A 21,030-nucleotide genomic window follows, 5' to 3' on the forward strand; every position below is an offset into this window, starting at 1 on the left:
AATCAAACTCATAATACAAATCGGTTGTCGCGCGTTCGCCATTCTGGACGCTGCTCTCTTCCAGCCGGGATGAATCAAAGCGTAACAGGAAGCGGTGTTTTTGCGGCGATCGGACGCCCCGGCCACGTCCTCGGCGTTTATTCACGTGTCCGGGCGGAAATCGCACCGAAAGCCCTTCACAGTCCATGCGGAAAAAGCCAAACTGGGACTTTTTACTCGAGCTGGATCGTTTCAAATGCTCCACCGATGAATTTGCTTCCAGGAAATGCTACATCCATCATCGAAAACGATCAGGTGGTCTTTGGTAAACACTAAAGACCAAAAACTTCCAGTTTAAACGCGATTAACTGAAAACAAAAAATTACCACTGTAGAGTGTAGTTCTGGTATTATTAAGCTTGTCTCGCTTTTTTCTACACGTTCGGAAGCGTTTTCTAGTAGAGTTGACATAAAAAAGAAATTATTTTCTTTTTTGGAACTGGGATCGTATTTACTGCCAGAGACATATTTTAGGGAATGAGAAACGGAGACCGACTGCCAGAGGCGTCTGACAGGTTGCTTGGAAACGCTGAAGTAGGTAGATAGACAATAAGGACATGAGAATTAGCCGTGTTACGGTAGTCGTTGTTCATAATTTCTGCGTTCCACTGACTCATTACAAGATAGTATAAGGATCCTGAAGGCGGTGAATTTTTTTCTTTTCTTCTTTTTGAGACTTTTAACTCGTTCACAAACAGCAACATGTGAACGAGAAGAAAAGGTGCCCCAAGATGGATCCTTGTACTACACCAGATCTTCAGCTACCACACGTAGTTTCAGTCAGTTTTGGATAATGAAAGTAAACAAGTTTTGGCACAGTCTATACAGGATTATTCACGTAAGATGACGAGCCTGATCAGGTAAAAATGCAACACAAAAAACAATTCACAAAGCAATCTCGAACCCTATTACATTATCCTGCATTATCATGATGTACAGTCGATGGACAAATAAAACTGGGACAAAAATGACAATCACATAAGTAAAAATTTACAAATTTGCATCTTTTAATTACGGCTTTATCACAAATAGGTTAACTTTGCTATGACATATTATATAGACACTGACAAATATGTATATTGACAATTCAATGGTCTGATTTACATAGATTAAATTTTAAGTGTCTTAGTTTTATTTGTCCGCCGACCATACATTGTCAAGTTCTGATAGAAGAATACCTCTTTCAACAAAGTATGATTTAATAACAATAATATCCAATTAAAATCACAAAAGTGATGGGTAAGTATGATCATATCGGTTCTGTCGTCGTTAAACATTTTCAAATACTAAATATGAACGAAAAATGTAATGACAGATATACCTTTAAAATTAATAGAATACCTACTTGGATTATTGATTTAATTTTTAAATACCAAAACACAATGAATGCTTTGTAAAGTGTATTTTGGGTTGCATTTTTACCTGGTCAGGCTTGTCATCTTACGTGAACAACCCTGTATGTCTGTTTTTTTTTATCAAAGAACCACAACACCGCAATTTATACCCAAAATAGAGCTGGCAACATTGTACACCTTTGATCTATAGTAAATTCATTTTTGTAATGACGTAAAGTTGATTTTCTCTTTATTGTCAAAGTTTTCTCATGTTGGTATGAGCTACTAGTTATTTGATGATTTGATGGTTATTAGGTTCGCAAAATTAAATGTCAATTGTATGCCAGACGGGTCAGATCTTTTGATGTAAAGGCGCTTACGCTACTGAATATGTTCAGTTGTATTTTTCAGTGTCATTATCGTCTTCATTTCTTGTCTTTTGGTATAAAATTTGCTTACACCTGCAACTTTTCTGACTTTTGAAAATTATTGAGATAACCTCAAACCTGATCTAGGGAGATTTTACCATACAGTGTTCCGAAACGAAAGATTTTAGGGTGCTACAGCCTGGTCTTTGAGGGAATTTTGACATTGACAATTGTTTAAAAAAAAATTGGACTATACTACAGGGTGAGCAACAATAAATGTTTCAGTTGGCAAAAAAAAATTTTACATAAAATTTTCAAAACTGTGAATTGTACCTATTTCGGTTTGTTTTATTGACATTATTGACAGCTGGTATACATTTCAAATTTAAACGTCTTGGTTTTTGTAATCTTTTATTAATAAAATGGTTTTCTCGTTGGAACATGACATAAAAGTCACCAAAAATCACCAGAATTTATTGCCAACTCAATCAGTACTTGTTGCTCACACGGTATTATAACTGTATAACTTTTTTTTTGTAAGATTTTTTTAATCAAATACATAAATAATAATTAGACAGTTGGCAAAGATTTAAATTGTCATAATATTGTTGCTGCCATAATGCATGAATTTCCAAAACGGAATAGAGCATCAAAATACAAATATTATTTTTCTATAATTGATTCAAAAAATTGAAATTCACGCATAGTTATCTGTGCCTGAAGTGGGTCATTTTCTGACGTGTATTTTTTTTTACATTGTTAGTAAGATCGAAACCATAGAAACCATACAAAACAGTGTGTGAAATGCAATTTCACGCATACGACTATTTCTGTTTTTCATTTCACGCACTGTTTTTTATTAGTTACCTAGCAACATGGTCACTGCATTGAAACTTCAGAGTTCCTTCAAAAATTTGAATTTTTAATTTCAATTTTTTGAATCAATTATAGAAAAAATTTTGTTTATATTTCGTGCGCGAAGATGTTTTTGTGCATTCAAAGGCTTATACTGCCTCGACCTTCGTCTCGGCGTAAAAGACCTTTTCATGCACAAAAAACACTCTTCGCGCACTTAATATAAAATAACTATTCCAGTTTCTTTTTAAAAAATACAAAAAAAAAAATAAGATACAGAGCGATTCGTTATTAAGTTTATCAAGTTACTATACGAGTGTAGTGATTTGCTGTATTTTTTGTACACATTTTTAGGACTAAATGTATTAGATCGTGCAAAAAAATAACTAATGCACCACGGGACCAAAGTGCCTTGTCATGAAAAGATGCACTTTAGTGCCTTGTCATTCAATACACCATTTCGGATCGTTCATCTTACATAGGACTAAAATGTGATAAAGTAAAAAAAAATGTCTCGTCATACCGCTGTAGCGAGAAATTCCTTTAAATGTTTTATTTACAATTTGTCAATAAACTTTCAAGAAATATGCATTACTTTTTCTTTATTTGTTGTACCTTGTACCTACTGAGCGTACCTATCTATCTATTATCAATTTCCATTCAAGTATCATTTCATATTTTATCTCTCATCGACTTTTTGTGTTTACTTTTCCATCTATTCGCCTTTCCGACTGTCCTTAAAGACCGAGCTCCCTTTGAAGTTTTCTTTTATTTCTCTACTCAAACATTCACATTATTTAAAGAAGATAGAAGACTTTTCATATTTTTCCGTTGCACATAAGAACGCGTTTTGAATAAATCTCTCCTTTCTGCCATGGTTAATTTATGTACAACAAACACGATCAGTTTCCCTTAGTGCGCAGTCTTGTCAAGTCAGCCGCAGCTCCCGAACAAACAACTACAATCCAAAACGTATATTTATCTCGATTCGAATGTCAACATAACCTCACCTCCTGAATTTGACTCCCGTTTAAAATACCGCCTTCGAGTGGATTTGCAAACCGGTTTGGCACCGCCACCGGTCCCGTTCATCAAATCCCGTTTTGCCTAATCGAAGTCCACGCGGCGCCTCCTCCCACGCGTCCAGGACCGTCCCGCACGGCTTCCCAGCCCCGCGTGACACTCGATCTCCAACGGCGAGGTCGGAAGCGTTGACCCCGCCACCGCCTCCGATACACAAAATAAAACAAACAAATCGGCGGCGGCGCTCCGACGACCTTGACCGTATTAAAAACACGGCCGGCACACAAATATAAAGATATGAGCCTGTTTGTGAACAGTTTATCGTCGTCTATTGCACAAAACCGTAGGCTTCGAGGAGGCCGACGCACAATCGACGACAGCACGTGTACAGCGGAGTCGTAGTAACTCGTTGATGACTGGTGCGGTCGGTTGGGTGGGACACAGACGGACCAGGGAGCACCAGGACTGTGAGTATTGGGGTGACGGGGACCGTGGATTTCGACGGGCGCGGTGTTTGCGAAGCTGCGATGTGCCCCCGTAAGGGCGCAGTTGAAGTCCGATCTGAATCGCTTGACCTCTCTTGTTGCTATTATTACATTCTAAAATTAAAGCAAAATTACAAACTTATAACACTCGTATTGTGCCGGATGACGAGGTTAATCACACCGCGTTTTATTTTCTTGTTTATTTCTCGGACCACTGCGAATGTTGCGAATGTCATCTTTAAGCGCCGCTTCGATTTTCAAACTTGACAGCTTGACACATGACATATGTCATTCCTCAACAGCGTTGTCACCTCGCCGTCAATCTAACATTTCAATTTTTTTAATGCATTTTCTTATTTCTTTATACCTATACCTATTGGGTGATTCAAAATGATTGTGGATAAGTATGGCAATTATGTACGAAAATTTATGTGGCAACTGTGTGGGGGGTAGAGTTGACATTTCTATGACATTTCATAAGCGTGCATTTGATTTTTTTATACCATTGCAGGTTGACTTGACATTTTTCAAAATTGCGCGATTATGCACTGTCAAAGAAATGCCAACTCTATCCTACCCACACAGTTGCCACATAAATTTTCGTACATAGTTGCCAAACTTATCCACAACCATTTTGAATCACCCAATATTTTCTAATTACTGAATTAATTCATAATTATTAATAATAGGAGTAACTATTAATAATAATTAATGTTGATAATGTTGTCTAGCAACACTACTATAATTACTGAAATAATCAGAGTGATTTAGCTGATGTAACAAGAAATTTTAGCCTTTGCTCTCGGGTCAAATGACCCCAAGCAAAGGCCGGCTTAAGCCAATCAAATTAAATCGTATCGATGAGCTGCATCACGATTATAAAATATTGATTGTCACAATGTCACACGGTGCCATCTTTGATGACGTAACATCGCCATTTTCAATTCTAAACCACCTAAATATGCCACATTATTACAAATTGCCACTGTTACTAATTTATGTATATCATTACATACCCACAGCCCAAAGTCAAGTGACCCCTGATTGGGTCAATCATAACTATTAATACATTCCATTATTAAAGTAAATTTACACACATTGATTGTGTTCGCTTTGTGTCAACGAAATTATCACGTTCACCATTTGTTTTATTTGGAAATAATAACACAATAATTATTTTGGGGTATTTATTGCTACACCTTCGCCATTTTGACATCACATATCATAGCCTACGCCAATTTATTTATTCCTTGGTCAATCCCAACACACCACGGTAGAATTCCCGATTATTTTTAATCTTTTTCTTATTCTTATTTTTAAAAGAACAAACTGACGCAATATCGGTTCGGTGGCAACAAGGTCCAAAGTTGGCCGACCCCAAAGTAATAATATTAAATAATAAAGTAAATTTGCAGTATCGATTATGACCTGAAGGTTAACGTGTTCTTGAATCTTTCATCTATTTAAATGTTTTTCGCGCTGGACATGCATCTCCAGCCTTCGGCGGTGTTGTCAATCGCGATCGCGCCTTGAATTGTCGTCGGAAAATCAAATCAAATGTATCTTTTTCTAATTCAAATTGGCCGCGTCCTTGTTGCGCCTTCTTGGGTATCAATGTAAACATCCGAAGAGATTAAATAACTGCGAAGAGTTGAAGGACGCCAGTATGACATGACTGTCATTTGAAAAAAATGGTGTACGTCAAGCCTACCAACTTGAGAACAACCAAATCGCCGTTGCGTCAGCCTCTCGAGCCAAGCAGCTGTGGAATTATAGCCCCCTTAACCGGTCGTTAGCGGTTTAATAACACGGCAAATTATTTCTGGAGCATATCACGGCAGTACAAACTATTCGTGTACGACATGTAAATAAAACAGTTGCCGCGCTCGTGATTAATCCGATTTGTAGGGGAGTTCGGGCAAAGTTGGAGTTGCAAAAATATAATTAACAAACCGGATCAAAGCGACCATCCTTCTGTAATTGCGTTTTTTGTGCGTCGCCTCCTGTCGCTGTCAGATCCCGGTTTTTATTTTTTCCTCATTTATTTACAAAGAGAAGCTAATCAAAGGACCTCGTTGTGATGCAGATTTTGTTATTTGAGCGGTATCAGAGCATTAATTTTTCAATAGGCGGCTTTGTTTTAACGTGTTTGATGTAAAAGTACCACCGCGATTAGCGCGAATATTCAAAATGGCGCCCGCCACCATTGTTGCTGTCCGTTGCAAAATGTTGTTAGTTACAAGCCAGGGCGGTTGATTATTACATGAATTATTGTTGATGGCGCACCAATCAATATAGCGGAATATCGGCTTCTTCTAATCAACAACAGAACAATTATTCATGGGAAACAAACAGCTCTAAAAATCACGTCGTTTAGTAGATGGCGGACCGTTCCATATCGAAGAACTTGTAAAAAATTGGAAAATCTCCCACCCAACAACTGGAACTTTTGTTTTTGTTTGTCGTTATCGGTCACCGTGTTGTGACACGTCGGACTTAACTTGAACCTCGGCCTCCAAGGTCGCTGCGTTGCTAAACAAGATAAACGCATGTCATCCGGATTTTTTTCGCTTCCTGGATGCAACCTAAAATTGCGCGGCGCTCGCGTCCAAAATACCGAAATCTAAGAATAAAAGCGGTCGATGTGACAACTGCGTAATTAGCAGGACCGTATCGCGTGCGAGGGCCCCCCCCGTTGGCGGCAGTTATGCACCTCGACATCTTGTAGTGAGTTAACGTCACAGTCGGATGTGTAATCAACGACTAATTTAATTACGCCGCCCTGTACGGTCTAATAATTAAACGACCAGAGAGAGAGATGCCTTTTAAGACGGATGGAGCAATACCCGGTCTAGACTACACTCAAGGTAAATTATCGTGCCAGAATTAAAGTCTCGGGGGCGAATTTTAATAAGGAACCCTCCTCAGAAGCTTCCTTTGGAAAAGATTTTCGAAAAGCGCTCGCAGCGCCCTCTTCGCTGTCAAACGTGTGTAGTTTCGTTTCGGAAAGAATTCGAAAAATCGCTCGCAGCGCCATCTTAACAGTCAAACGGCGGACCGCGCGAGCCCGCCGCCTCGGGGTGGCAACAGCACAATCGCCGCTTCCAGCCGAGTATGATAACGATAACAGTTTTTAATTTTGCTCTAGGTGATGAGATTCCCCGGCTGCGCGATAAATCCATGCGTTTATTTATAGGGCTCAGTGTTGCCAACCTCGTCTCGACGAATAATGGGCTGACCGATAAGGCGGCGGTTTATTTATTTGCTCCAGGATGATAACGCGACCCGGGGTCAGGTGGTAAAAAGTAGCTGATCATTCGGGGTAATTATGCGCCAGGTCCAAAAAACGAAACCGACGTCGAAATAAAAGCATTTGCACCTCTGCCGATTGGAATGTTGCAAGTTTTTGCGACGGCGAAAATGCAAATGTTTATTGTGAGGAGTCGGTCGGAGTTTTTAATGATTTTTGGCACGGGTGCAAATCGAGGCCCCGACTTCGCCTGCAAAGGGAGTTGGGACGAGTCGCACGTGTCAGAAGAAACGGATTCTGCAAGTCTGCGTCGAACCTGTTGGCGAGATTACGGTGATTAGATAAGCGAACAATGGAGTGGAAACGTACCCGAGAGGCGTAATGAAAAATTTCGAAAATAATACAGGAGGATATTAGCTGATAATAAAAATTAAAAACCTGAATTAGGTCTTTATCTACGGTTGATTACGCTTTGTTCGTTCCGGATTAGTGGAGAGGTCTAGTATAGGATCATCAAACATATGTCAGACAATACAAACCAGCGAAGAAATTTGGAATGAAGTCGAAGCTGTCGAGCCAGCGGTTTTTCTCCGTGCGGAAAAATTGCTAAATTCCCAATAAAATGATTTCCTTAATTGAAAATAATAACGAGAAAAAGTCGAACCAAACTCCTTATATCAAATGAGATTATTCTATTGACGACAAGAGCGAAGTTTTATTCGATATTTTCCCTATTTCTTGTGGGATTGGCAGGAAAACTCTTCAATTACGGAAATCGTATTTATCAGGACAGTAAAACAAAATTAGTCGCCTGATATCGTTCATCGAAGGAAAATGGCACTTATTAAGACTTTTCCGTCACAATCGAAAATTTTGTCCGGTCAATCCAGCACGCCATCCACGTAATCAGTTGCATTAATTCTAAGAGTAAAAAAAATATATGTGAATGGTAGATATCGATTCATCAGATCATATTATACATTTGCATCGGAGAAAATTTTTGGACAATTGTTTAAAAACTGTCAAAGTTTTGAAAGACAATTGTTTAAAAACTGTCAAAGTTTTGAAAGACCTTCAAAAGCTTGCCGCGAAATGCTACAGGTAGGTAATTTTAAATATCTTGTCTAAAAATGTCTAATGCCCACTTTCTGCCAATAACTAACTGACCGGTTAAATCAAGCGTTGCTATAGAAACTCTAGAAAGTAACCAATCACGTTACAGGATTTTTGTATTTATCGGAGAGTTAATTAACTGGCCCGATAAAATTGTTTCCAGAAACCGGGCCTAAGTATAGTCCAATTTTTACCCTTTTGCGGTGACGTCATTATCTAGTAACTTTACGTATGTTTGAGCTAGGATCAGAAACAAACAAACTATAAATGTGTCAAATTTGTTGACAGCTGCTTCGAAAGGTTATGTTTGTAATCAATGTAATAAGTGAAAGAAATTAAAAATTGTCAAATTGACAGGAGCATAAAATAACCTCAAAGTGACCATCAATAAATAAACGTGCCTTTTTTTTTGTTTTTTTCTGTTTCTGTCGTTTCAATAAAGAGAAAGCGAGGAAGGAAATCGTGACGTCACCTCAAAAGGGTAAAAATTGGACTTTAGTGTAGAGAAATTGTGAATTCCAGTTAGAAATAATTTGCATGAATTATTATCAATTTTCCACGTTGAAAAGTAACTTGACTCACGAATATTGTAAAAGATTTATAAACGAAATGGCTCGAGAAATAATACAGATATAAGGAATATTTCTTGTCAACAAGCAGATTAACTTGAAAAATACTAAAAAAAATCTATACCTCTTAGATTTGAAGATTGTACCTGCAGATTACTTACCACTTTTACGACAACCATCGTTAAGCAGACAAACCACTGAAGGAATCAAAAGGTCATTTTTTTGTTCGACACTGTCAGAATTTCCTTCTGTGTGAACGGATTTTGATAAATGTCACAAGTTGTCGAAACGAAACGTCAAGCTGATTTTAAAGATTTTAAGCGATTTGGAGCCTTTAAGGGGCTCGTCGAACAAAAAAACGTTGTATTCAACTCGTTCGTGTGTAAATTGGGTTTTTTGGCACGAGTGGGCCATTTTAAAACGCGAGTGAAACGTGCCAAAAAAACCCAATTTACACACAAACTCATTAAATAAACTAAACTCGGTACAGGTTGCAAAGACACACTTGTCATTTGCAACAGCATTTTTTTCATATTTCCGAACCAAATAAAGGCACAAAGGGACCAGAAAATCATAGTTTGGGTTGAATATTTTCCAAATAAGTACAGTTTTAAAGTAATTTCAAATGACTAATGCCATAAAAGTGCTGTTGCAAATGACAAGTGTGTCTTTGCAAACTGTACTGAGTTTACTATTAAAATATCCATTGAGAGGGACAACTACGCTGGGGTCTCTGGCAGTGGCCGTTTCTGACGTTTTTGTAGTAAATTTTGTGGTGTACAAAAAAGGTTTGGTACAGTTTTCACAACTGGAAGCGAATTCAAATGCAAAATCGTAATTTTTAAAACTTGACAATTTCTATTAATTGATTGGACAATTAGCCGAAAATTGCTTCCGATGCGAACGTGTAATGGTGCAATGAATCGATATGTACCATTAATTCGTATAATATGAATTAATGCAAGCAAAATTTTAATTTGACTAGACTGATTCTTTCAGTTATTTGTAGAGTCGAAATGGCGCGATCACGTGATTCGTCCGTGTGTCAAAAACTTCCGCGTATTTTATACATTTTCGTAATTATCCCGAGGACTGGATTGACAAGAGTTGCAAGAAAATACTACTAGTACCTAAGGCCCCGTCAGAACACTTAGGCCTTAGGTACTAGTAGTGAAAATCTAAACTACATAAATATTAGATGGTTTCTGTTTTCCACTGTGTCGTCCCAAAAATTCTATTTTATTCGCGCAAAGTTGGCACCGAGAAGGTGGAGCAAGAAAACTTTGCATTACCTCCCCGAGCGAATATAGTTTTATACGCCGTATAAACTTCTTCGCGTCCATAAACCCCAATCTCATCTCATCTGTCATTCGCTTTATGGCGGACTAAGAGCGACTATTTAAGCCGAAGTTGTAGGAGTGCAAGTAATTTTTTTGCGAGCACCTCCGCGATTTCATCACGCAAATGCACCCTTGCTAGAGTAGCGGAGCGCGATTGGCCTTGTTTACTCGCGAAGTATCAACACACGTGGATCATCCATTTGGTGATGGAGGTCGCGCCGCGACCTTGCCGCCTCCGACTGCTATTTTCGCTGCGGAAGCGCATCGCGCTGCAGAGTGCATCACCGCGCCGTCACCATGCTCCAACTTTTTGTCCATTAGGCCGGCTTTGGCAAAGCTCCGCGTAAGCTCCGTCACTTTCAGTTCCGGAAGTTTGAGACAGGTTCGATCCGGCCGGACGCGGCCTAATTAAGGCGCACGAAATGGAAAAGTCGCTCTTTTTCCAGATGGCACCGCCCGGGGTAGGCAGTTCGACGGGGAAGACGCCGCACAATGACACGACGCCTGCTAATGACCCGGAGATTGTGGTCATGGACGGGGGCTTCGCCACGCAATTGAGCTGTCACGTGAGTCAGCAGATCGACGGGGACGTCTTGTGGAGCGCCAGGTTTCTCGCCACCGACAAGGAGGCGATCATCGACGCCCACCTCGACTTCCTCAGGGGTAGACGCGACTCTCCTACGAGGTTTTCGCCCTAATTGCTCTGTTTCGCAGCGGGGGCCGATCTCGTCATGACCAATTCCTACCAAGCCAGCGTGGGGGGCTTCGTCGAACATCTAGGCCTTAACAAAGAACAAAGCTACGAACTGATCAAGGAATCCGTGAGCCTCGCCAGGATCGCGTGCCAGCGCTACAACAAAGAGTTCCCCAATTCCCGTAAGGCATCATGATGATTAATACTAACACTATCACCACATAACAATGATAGTAATAGTGCCACTGATCATTCGCTCGTAACGAAAAACCTAAAACAAAGGTTCTTTTGACGTGGAACAAAATGGCGGTTACAAGAAAGGTGGATATTAAGATAATTTTACTCAGTACCTATATTCAGTATTTATAATATCAGTAATAATAAATTAATTCGGTTTGAATGCCGTGTCAGTGGGTGGTAAGTAATAAACGTGTCCGGTATTGATGAGGGTGCGCTTTCAGCCACCCCTTTGATTGTGGGCAGCGTGGGGCCCTACGGGGCCTCCTTGCACGACGGATCCGAGTACACGGGCTCCTACGCCAAGACCACATCGGTGGAGACGATGCGGCAGTGGCACGTCCCTAGAATCAGAGCGTTGGTGGAGGGCGGTGTGGACCTGCTGGGCCTGGAGACGATCCCCTGCAAGGCTGAGGCAGAGATGTTGGTCGACTTGCTGAAGAAAGAATTCCCAAATACCAAAGCCTGGCTCGCGTTCAGCGTGCGCGTGAGTTGTCGATGAGACATTGTTAGATATCGGTATAACAGTTTCCTGTTTGCAGCAAGACGGGAAGTCCCTCGCTTACGGGGAGAACTTCCAGGAGACGGCGCGCCACTGCTATGACATGAACCCATCGCAGCTGGTGGCGGTGGGGGTGAACTGCGTGGCCCCCCGCCTCGTCGAGTCGCTCATCTCCGGTATCAACAAGGACAGGAGAAATCCCGTTCCGCTCATAATCTACCCCAACAGCGGCGAGAGCTACAAAGTCGAGCTGGGGTGGATCGACCGGGATAAGTGCGAGCCAGTGGACACTTACGTTCAGAGATGGCTCGATTTGGGTGTGACTTGGGTGGGAGGTTGTTGCCGGACTTACGCTACCGACGTTACGCGGATACGACAGGAAGTGGAAAAGTGGAAGCGGAACAAACTGGACAAGTCGCAACAGAACGGACAGTGTGGTCCTAAATGAGAGTGCCATTCTTAACCAATTGTATTTTTTAATAAATTTACAAAAAATGAGCATCAAGTTGATGAACCCGAGGGTACGTTGCCCCCGAATCCTTGACCGTTGGGGGGCTGCGCGATCCGTCTGTTTTGGGCATTTTTTAACCTCAACCTGTCCAGTTCGCTGACCCGAGATCGGGCATGTTCCAGTCTGTGCCAGGCCATCTGCAGTACTTTTTGCGACGCGTACCCAGAACCTTCGTGGGGCTGACCTGTTGATACTTGAGTCAAGTAATTTATTTGTTCTGTCAATTTATTCTCGACGGCTCCCAACGTCTTCAGAAATGTCTGGGTGTGGTTTTCGGCTTGTTTCAGGCTTGATTTTTCTTTACTAAGCTCCACAAACACTTGTCCTGCAATCTTTTGAGGTTAGAAACGTCAAAGGCGCAATTTTGACAAGAAAACATTACCTGCACTGTGCAGACAAGTGATTATGTCCTTCTCGATGGACTCCAACACTTGGATTCGCTCCATTGGCGGCGTCATTCTAATATTTCGAGTTATAACGCAGAAATCAATAACAGAAACAAAAATATTTTCACTATGAGGTTATGTTATGACAATTCTTTTGACATTCGTACCACTCGCGACACCTACTGACAATCTCCCATAACAAATTCAAAAATATTAAAGAAAGCAGTGTCAGTTGGCTTTGCCTGCATAATCCTTAATCGAAAGAAAAATAATAAGGATTTACACTTTTTTTAATTTGAAATGAAATACAGTTTACAATTCGTTAAGCCAATAATAAGATTGGTATAATTAAACCATTAAACTTGTCAGAAGATTTCAGGAATCTATCTTATAAATATACTTTCGTTTTTATTTTATGGCATTTAATTATTGTTCGTTTATCGTAATTTCAATATCCTGTTCTAGTCGAAGTGCGTAAAATTTGGTACTTCGCATTATTTTTTAGTTTTTGAGATAAATTCATGAAAACAATTTGCAGATGCCGCCGTTGCCGACCGTAGAGTAGAGTTGACAGGTGACAGTGTTGACAGATGACAGATGTGTTTGACACTTATAAATTCCTGATATGTGTGAGTGTGTGTTTATTTATAAAATTTGATTGGGGCAATAAACCTTTAATAGGAGGAGAGTGAGTGAAGCATCGTGCCAAGCAAGGTAATAAACACTTTTGTGCAAATTCTCCGGCTCACGGAAGCTTTACCCGTTCGTCTAAAACCGGGTGTTTCGCCCCCATAATCGAGCAGGAGCAGTAAAGCGCAAACGAGACATAAAATTTTTGTTACCGTGTGGGCATTTCCTGTTTAAACGCGTAAAAAAATCCATTTGGGCGACGTATTCATTGAGGGGATCGTGGTCGAGCTAAACTTGTTGCGCTTTTATATTTCTGGCCCCGTTCCAAGATTATCTTCAAAGCCAAGTGTATGCCAAGAATGTGACAGTACTCAAAAAATATTTTTCGTCCGCGCCATGGCCAGTTTCGCTCGCGCCGCACAATTTTATCGCGCTTAAAATCCATAAATAATTTTACTACCGATTCGTTTACCGCTTTAGGTATACATGCGACCGAAATGGCCGCCGAACCTCTGGTAGTCCAGGCCATCTTCCCCTTCAAGGGGGCGAACAACGACGAGGTAAGCTCTAAAAATGTTGCTCTGCTTGGACACTGATTCGGGCGGTTCTAGCTCTGTTTTAAGAAGGGCGACATCATCACCGTCACCCAAAAGGATGACGGGTGGTGGGAGGGCACCCTGAACGGGAAAACCGGCTGGTTTCCCAGCAATTATGTCAAAGAATCGAAGGGTAACGATCGTGCCGCAGTCTCGCGAGTTTGCCACATTGTTACTGTTGTAGACGCCCCCAAACCGGTGATTGTGCAACAAAACCAGTACAAAAGCGTCGTGCTGAAGGATTTGATCGATTCGGAAAAGGCACACGTGACGGAACTCGACGGGTTGGTCACGAATTTCCTCCAGCCTCTGGAGAAGAGTTCCACGTAAGTAGACGCGTCATGGTATTTTTAACATAAACACCGCTGGTTTGTAGATTGACCCCCGACGAGTACAAACAATTGACCGGGAACATCGCCGAGGTTCTAGAAACACACCAACAGTTGTTGAAGTTGATGGAGATCGAACAGGGCAAGCCGGGTCTGGAGCAGCGCATCGGTCGCCTGTTCATCAACTGGGCCCCCAGAATAAAGAGCGTGAATCAGGCCTACTGCGCTCTTCATCCCAAAGCCGCCTGCATCCTGGATCAGTACAAGTATTATTTTTCCGATTTTAATTTTTCGTTTTTTATTGCGGATTATTTCCACCAGAGAGGAATTGACAAAGTATATGGAGGCTCGCGGGGCCACCAGTCCCGGAGTCCTGGTTTTGACCGTCCTCCTGAGCAAACCGTTCCGCCGCTTGGAGAAATACTCGGGCATGCTTCAGGAGTTAGAGCGTCACGTGGAGGAGTGCCATCCCGACAGGGGCGACACTCAGCGTTCGGTCGCCGTCTACAAAGACATCGCCACCTCTTGTTCCGCCACCAGACGCCAGAAAGAACTGGAACTGCAGGTGTTGACGGGACCGGTGCGGGGGTGGGAGGGTCCCAGTTTGGCCACCCTCGGCGACATAATCTACATGGGGTCGGTGGCGGTGGGCCCGCAACACCACGACAGATACTTCGTACTCTTCCCCACCACGCTTTTGATCTTGTCGGTCAGCCACCGCCTCAGCGCCTTCATCTACGAGGTGAGTCGAGCTGGTGAACAGTCGAGGTTTGTAATAACAGTTTAGGGGAAACTGCCACTCTCGGGGCTGGTGGTAAATCGACTGGAGGACAGCGAACAGTACAAAAACGCCTTGGAAATCAGCACTCCCTTGATCGAGAAGAAAGTGGCGGTGTGTCAGAGCAAGAACGAGGCCAACCATTGGGTGGATTTGCTGCGAAAGCACATGCCGAAGAGTGCGGCTGTTTCTAACCAGAAGGTGGCACCCTCGCAAGCGCAGTTCGTCCCGCAGCCGCCCCCGCACGTAAGTAGAATTTTCACCAGAAACCGTTGACCACTGTGTGACTCGGAGACGTAGTTTCCGGTGGTCAGCTGTTAAAAGGGTGGTTTATAACGGACGTAACTGTTAACTTATGCCGGTGACGGTAAAATTTACCAAAATTCAAAGATTACAGCTTGCAACATGGTCCTAATCGATCGCAAGCCACTAAACGCTCATTAAGTTGGTGGTAAAAAAAGTCCCCAACTGAAAAACTAAGTTGGCAATAGAAAAGTACTGACAGTGTTTTTGTGTTATTTTGATTATTGTTTTACGGCGTTATGCCATAACAGCGACACCAGTAATTGGAAAAATAATGCACAAAGAAACATTTTTTCGATCTGTACGTGTATTTTAGATTATTGGTATCATTCTAAGTTAACATCCATTATAAACCCGCCCTAAAAGTCCGTCTTGTGCCGAATGATCAAATTTTCTGTTCACGTAGCTTAACCGGCGCGGTTACTCTAACCGAACCTCGGTTTTGTGTTACAAAACCACAGTCGAATACGAACCGAAGTACCCGCCCGAAACGTACCCCCCGTGCGCCCCTTTCGCGTCCCTTACCAGGTTTTTCCGCAAGTGTATCAAAGACAAAACGATCAATCGCAGACTGCTCAAACAGTTGTTGTACCCCGAATACTTGAACAGGATGAATTTGGCGATGGTCAGGATAAGGCACCACAAAACAGAATGTGTAATAATGACGAAAGGGACCCACTGTAGGGTCAGTGTGATCAACTGTGATAGTGATTCGGATTCGGAATCGGACAGTGAGAAGACCAGGATCAAGCGACAGGACGCGGTCGAATCGTCGTCTTCGGACAGCAGCGGACAATCGAGCAGTTCGAGCAACCCCTTCGGCTACATCCGCTACTATAACCCCCAGACCAGCACCCAGACGGAAGTCGGGACCAAGTACGAGAGTTTCATCGATTACGGAGATGTGAGCAAGACTAGGATGGCCGACGAGCAACCCAAGAAGGCCAGTGTGGTGTTGACCTCGACCGCAAAGCTGGAACTCCTCCACAAACAAGCGTCCGAAAATTCCGAAGCCAGTTCTTGCATAACTCCGAAACCGTTCGGAGCTTGCGAGGACTTGGTGCATCTAGACGGCAGCATCGTTGGAGACTCGTTGCGCGTACCCAGCCAGTACGTCCCTCTGGAGCGTCAGAGCTGCCCCACAAAACTCGTGGGGAACAAATTCAACGCCAGCAGCCTGACCACGATCTACATTCCGCCGTGGTCCAACAGCGACACCAACATCAGCTGCAAGGCCAATTTCGATTTGGGACCGGAGAACGACGACGCCAGCAGCACCGCCACCCACTCCAGCAGTCTGGAATTGCCTCTCAACACTCTCCCCTTGCCCGACAAAGTGGTGGCCGAGCTGTTGTACAACTTCGACAGTGAAGAGAGCGACACTCCGTCAGCCAAAACCGTGATCAAACCGCCGAGCGAATTCCAAGAAGGCAACGCACAATTCCGCAAACACAGTATTACAAAACCGCGCAGACGTTCCAGCATTCAAATCAACCCCCAGGATCTCAACGGGGCCAAGCCGGCGAGGCGGTGCGTCAGTTCGAAGTATCTGAGGATGTCGCCGTCGTATTGTCGGGGCTGCATCGAGTGTCACAGTCCCAGGTCGTCGGATTCGGGGATGGCCGGCAGCTGCACCCTCAACTCGCCCACTTCCGTTCAAGACATGCCCAACAGGGCGATCACGCTGTCGGAGCTGGAGGCGAGAGATTTCGAGTCGCAGTGTCCGTGCACTTCGCCCTTCGGCTCGACGCCGAGGACGTCGTGTCAGCCGTCGGTCTCCGGAAGCAACAGCGTGAGGACGTCGGTGACGTCCAGTCTGGACTTGTATCCCCAGCCCTGCATGCATTCCAGAGCGGAGGAGGGACCGATCAAGTCCAAGTCGATGGGGTGTCTGCTCGACGAAGCCGAGGAGGACGTCGAGGGTGCGGAGGAAGAGGAGGAGGTGCCGATTTACAAGTCGGGGTTGTACGCTCATTGGTGGTTGAAAGCTAAAATACCGGCGAGCGTTGTTCGAGGCATTTATCAAGACGCTCGATCTACCACTACACATGCAGGCAAGGGCGTGTGGTTGCTTGTTCAGTTTTTAGTTGTTGGTTGATGATTTCTTGCTTGGAAGACTAAATCTAACTGACTAGCTTCTTGTGTGTTTGAGCCCTTGCCTGTACCATTAACTGGACACTAACCGGTCGAAGAAATACCGTAACCGCTTGTCATGCGTTTGACAGACGATCTTCCGCCATTTTGGAAAGCTGTCAAATTGTGCGTCGGTTTTGCGCGTGTCACCCTTAACGAACGAGTCCACCCCCACGACCGCCCCTACTCAAAAACGAATCGTGATTGCAGACGTCACCGCTGGTAGCAGCCGCCAACGCGACGAGTCCCAGCGGGCGGGCCGCCGCAACGACTAGCTCTCCGCCGCCGCCGCCCCCTCCGCACGGCCGAGGTTGGTCGGCGACCAGTCTGCGGCCGGCGCCGCCGCTCCGCCCCTGTCTGGCGTTCGGCCCCGCACCCTACAACCGCCCCAGCCACAGACCGCTCAGCTACAAAGAGGACGGACAGATCCTCGACGTGATCGAGGCGTACTTCTGCACGGTGAAGCCCCGCACCAACGTCAATTCAGGTGAGCGCAGCCAGCGTTGATCGTCTCTCCGCCTCTCTCTGTCGCACTTTCCGATCCTAACGTCTGTCTCTGTTTCATTGGTGGTGGCGGCGCACAGCGGACCTTTTGACCGGCGGTAACGTACGAATGCATGATAAACTAGCACGTTCGCACAGGTCCAGCATTGACCTCAGTCGGTCCTCTTCGTCGAACGCGATGGTCGCGCAACCGCTCCAACCGCGCAACTACAGGCCGCACGCGCCGAGGGCCTCCACCTGGTGCTGCGGCTCGTTCGTTGTGCGGCAGTTGCGCAAGACACAGCATCTAGAGTAGTTTTGTGTAGTTGTGATGGTTTTCTTTTGGTATCTTGGACGCGGAAGCTTTTGGTGGTGGAGTTTTGCACTAGAATTCGAACGCTCCAGTGGCACTTTGAAAAAAACACGTTTTGAACCCCAAGAAGAACAAAAATCCATGATGCGTAGATTGATCCGTACCGCTTTAACTGTCAAACCTAGTTTTGTCCGCTTTACTTGTGACATTTACATTCGTACGAATCAATCCACGACTAGACGTCAGTTTTTCACGGCCAATTTTTTTCTCTCAAGACTGGCGTCGCTCATCAGTCAACTGGAGCGTTCGAATATTATATTAGACGATCTGTGATGAACCTTTTTTACCAAATCTCAGTAGTACTTAACGGGTGTGTGTGTGTGTACTTAATAGTCTATTTTTTGTGGGTACTCAGTGCCTTGACGTATTTTTATCGACTTGCTTTTACAGTTGATGTGACGAATTGGTCGAAAACAGATTCAAATAAAAATTTGATCGACGCCGTCCAAGTCCTTCAAAGTAAATTAAGTATTTTAGAGTACAACGTTTCGGCGTTATCTTCGGAGCTAAGCGAAGAGAAGTCGATGAGGTGTGCCTTACAGACCATCCTAAAAAATTATCTAGCCTCTAGTTATAAAGATTACGACAATATCGAATGGCCAGCAATGGAAAACAAAATTTGAGCGAGTCTTGTATAGTTTGTATAATATTTTATTGTAATTGTTACAGCGACAAATGTATTAAGAATTGTGTTCATCCAAGAGTTGTATTTAAAATTGTATTTTATAAATATCTATTTTATTAAATGACTCATTATAAAATATACATTTAATGATTAAAGCATAAATACTTGACCGAAACCGCTTTCTGTTCTGGTAAATGCTAAAAAAAATGCGAAAATTTACTTAGGGATTTACTTCGTGACGGCGTGCATGGAGGATGCCAAGTAGTCGACGTTTTTCGAGGTGACTCCCGCCATCGAAATTCTTCCGTCTTTAGTGAGATAGACGCTGTGTTCCTTGGTCAGTTTCTCCACCTACAAAATCCCCATGACTAAGGTTACTCTGGTGATGATGCGGCTCTCACCTGATCCGGTGTCATCCCCGTAAAACAGAACATGCCGATTTGGTTCGTGATATGTTCCCAATTCTTGCTGGAGCCCTCCTTCTTCAAGTTATCTCTCAAGCGAGTCCTCACGGAGATGATCCTGTCGGCCATCCCCTTGACCTCCAGAAGCCAATCGGCGCGCAGTTTCTCGTCGCCGAGGATCTCGCTAACGATCCTGGCGCCGTAGATGGGCGGATTAGAGTACATGGCGCGGATCAAAATCTTGAGCTGCGACATCACCTTGGCAGTCTCTTCTTTATTCTCGGTGACGACGGTGAACGCCCCCGCTCTCTCGCCGTACAAACCCATATTCTTGGCGAAACTCTGCGCCAGCACTATTTTGTGGCCGTCTTTGAGAAACAGCCGGACGGCCTGGGCATCCCTGTCGATGTTTCCGGAGGCGAATCCTTGGTACGCCATGTCGAAGAACGGGAACAAATTCTTCTGTTTGACCACCGCCGACAGTTCACGCCACTGCTCCAGACTGGGGTCCACTCCGGTGGGATTGTGGGCGCATGCGTGTAGCAAGATCACGGATCTTTCCGGGATTTTCTGTAAATCGCCTTTACTCAGCACCAGACGCTCGCCGGTTCGCTAGTACTCACGCGGATGTCGTCTAGGGCCCCCTGAAAGTCGAATCCGCACGTCTTGGGGTCGTAAAACTTGTATCCGTCGACGTCCAGACCTGAGTGCTTGAAGATGGGGGTGTGGTTGCCCCAGGTGGGTTTGGGCAACCAGACGGTTTTAACTCCTGGGAAGAAGCTTTTAAGGAAGGCGGCACCGACCCTGAGCGATCCCGTCCCAGAGATCCCCTGAACGGTCGCGTTGAGACCGTTGGCGATCACTTCTGATCCGTCTCCTAGAGCCAGTTGGATGGCGTGCTTGCAGAAGTCGGGGTTTCCGGAGATGGGGGCGTACTCCTTGTCTAGGTTTTTGGCTTTGATTTTCTCTTCAGCTTTCCTGACGCACGGGAGGACGTAGGGCTTGCCGTTGTCGTCGCGGTACGTCCCCGCCCCCAGGTTGATCTTGTTGGGGTTGGTGTCGCGTTTGTAAGCTTCGGTCACGCCGAGAATCACGTCCGGAGGGCCCATGGTAACTTGGGACCACCAGGAGCTTGTAAGGAATTGGCATAATTGTTATGCAAGTAAAGGGCATATGGGGGTTACCTGGCTCGTTGCCTGACGACGTTAACTCCATTCTTGTTGACTGAAAGCAGGCTGAGGCTTTGTTTTACGGACATTGTAAATCTGGACGCTTTGGGTTGTCAAGGCGTTGTTGAAATAGAAGCAAACAATTGGTTTATCTTCGACACTGTCACCCTGACCTGACCTCTGACCACCAAACGAGGGACCACTGACGGAATAGCACTGCCAAAACTTGATTTATCACGAAAATACCGGCGTAGAAGCGGTATCTTATATTTTTGGAGCGCTGACGGTGAAGGACGTGCGTAGAGGTCACGCCACAACCACGTGGTTTATCAACACTCCAATTTTACACTTATCGCCAAATTCCGATATAACAGATTGTGCTTAAAACTCTATCCGAAAAAGATAAACACCTTTAAACTGACAAAAAGTGAGGCAGAATCGTTCAAAGTAGTTCAAACTGTCATTTTTACAAACATTAATTAGATGATAGATGTAGACATTG

At 44.0% G+C, this 21,030-nt stretch overlaps 5 protein-coding genes across 7 annotated transcripts in view; 2 read left to right on the plus strand and 3 right to left on the minus strand.

The window, feature by feature from the left end:
- The window catches only part of LOC138130632 (dipeptidase 1-like), a 155,330-nt gene extending 151,543 nt beyond the window's left edge, over nucleotides 1–3,787 (minus strand). Inside the window, exon 1 of the mRNA XM_069047233.1 lies at nucleotides 3,606–3,787. The gene's annotated coding sequence lies outside the window, so the exon portion shown is untranslated. The remainder of the gene's footprint in view (nucleotides 1–3,605) is intronic.
- Nucleotides 3,788–3,942: 155 nt separating this feature from the next.
- Nucleotides 3,943–12,307, plus strand: LOC138130647 (homocysteine S-methyltransferase-like). 2 transcript variants are annotated; one of them, XM_069047253.1, is made up of 5 exons: nucleotides 3,943–4,085; nucleotides 10,822–11,038; nucleotides 11,090–11,251; nucleotides 11,531–11,793; nucleotides 11,849–12,307. In XM_069047253.1, exons 2-5 carry the CDS (start codon nucleotides 10,822–10,824, stop codon nucleotides 12,254–12,256), a joined length of 1,050 nt encoding a protein of 349 aa, XP_068903354.1. In that variant the 5' UTR covers nucleotides 3,943–4,085; the 3' UTR covers nucleotides 12,257–12,307. The 2 variants fall into 2 exon arrangements, with proteins under 2 accessions (XP_068903354.1, XP_068903355.1); XM_069047254.1 differs by lacking the exon at nucleotides 3,943–4,085 and adding an exon at nucleotides 6,810–6,970.
- Nucleotides 12,263–13,740, minus strand: MED11 (mediator complex subunit 11). Its single transcript, XM_069047264.1, has 3 exons — nucleotides 13,548–13,740; nucleotides 12,702–12,778; nucleotides 12,263–12,644 (listed from the first exon to the last, which is right to left on the minus strand). Exons 1-3 carry the CDS (start codon nucleotides 13,556–13,558, stop codon nucleotides 12,310–12,312), a joined length of 423 nt encoding a protein of 140 aa, XP_068903365.1. The 5' UTR covers nucleotides 13,559–13,740; the 3' UTR covers nucleotides 12,263–12,309.
- On the plus strand, nucleotides 13,261–17,895 carry RtGEF (Rho-type guanine nucleotide exchange factor). 2 transcript variants are annotated; one of them, XM_069047214.1, is made up of 9 exons: nucleotides 13,261–13,419; nucleotides 13,816–13,895; nucleotides 13,947–14,064; nucleotides 14,116–14,257; nucleotides 14,308–14,526; nucleotides 14,582–15,002; nucleotides 15,048–15,284; nucleotides 15,748–17,395; nucleotides 17,685–17,895. In XM_069047214.1, exons 2-9 carry the CDS (start codon nucleotides 13,833–13,835, stop codon nucleotides 17,747–17,749), a joined length of 2,913 nt encoding a protein of 970 aa, XP_068903315.1. In that variant the 5' UTR covers nucleotides 13,261–13,419; nucleotides 13,816–13,832; the 3' UTR covers nucleotides 17,750–17,895. The 2 variants fall into 2 exon arrangements, with proteins under 2 accessions (XP_068903315.1, XP_068903314.1); XM_069047213.1 differs by having other exon boundaries at nucleotides 13,947–14,257.
- A 1,065-nt stretch (nucleotides 17,896–18,960) lies between these two features.
- On the minus strand, nucleotides 18,961–20,839 carry Got2 (glutamate oxaloacetate transaminase 2). The gene is made up of 4 exons (XM_069047247.1): nucleotides 20,544–20,839; nucleotides 19,983–20,490; nucleotides 19,357–19,929; nucleotides 18,961–19,306 (listed from the first exon to the last, which is right to left on the minus strand). Exons 1-4 carry the CDS (start codon nucleotides 20,615–20,617, stop codon nucleotides 19,184–19,186), a joined length of 1,278 nt encoding a protein of 425 aa, XP_068903348.1. The 5' UTR covers nucleotides 20,618–20,839; the 3' UTR covers nucleotides 18,961–19,183.
- Nucleotides 20,840–21,030: the final 191 nt, after the last annotated feature.

The sequence above is a fragment of the Tenebrio molitor genome, chromosome 5, assembly GCF_963966145.1.
Source record: "Tenebrio molitor chromosome 5, icTenMoli1.1, whole genome shotgun sequence".
In the NCBI taxonomy this organism is placed as follows: Eukaryota; Metazoa; Arthropoda; class Insecta; order Coleoptera; family Tenebrionidae; genus Tenebrio; species Tenebrio molitor.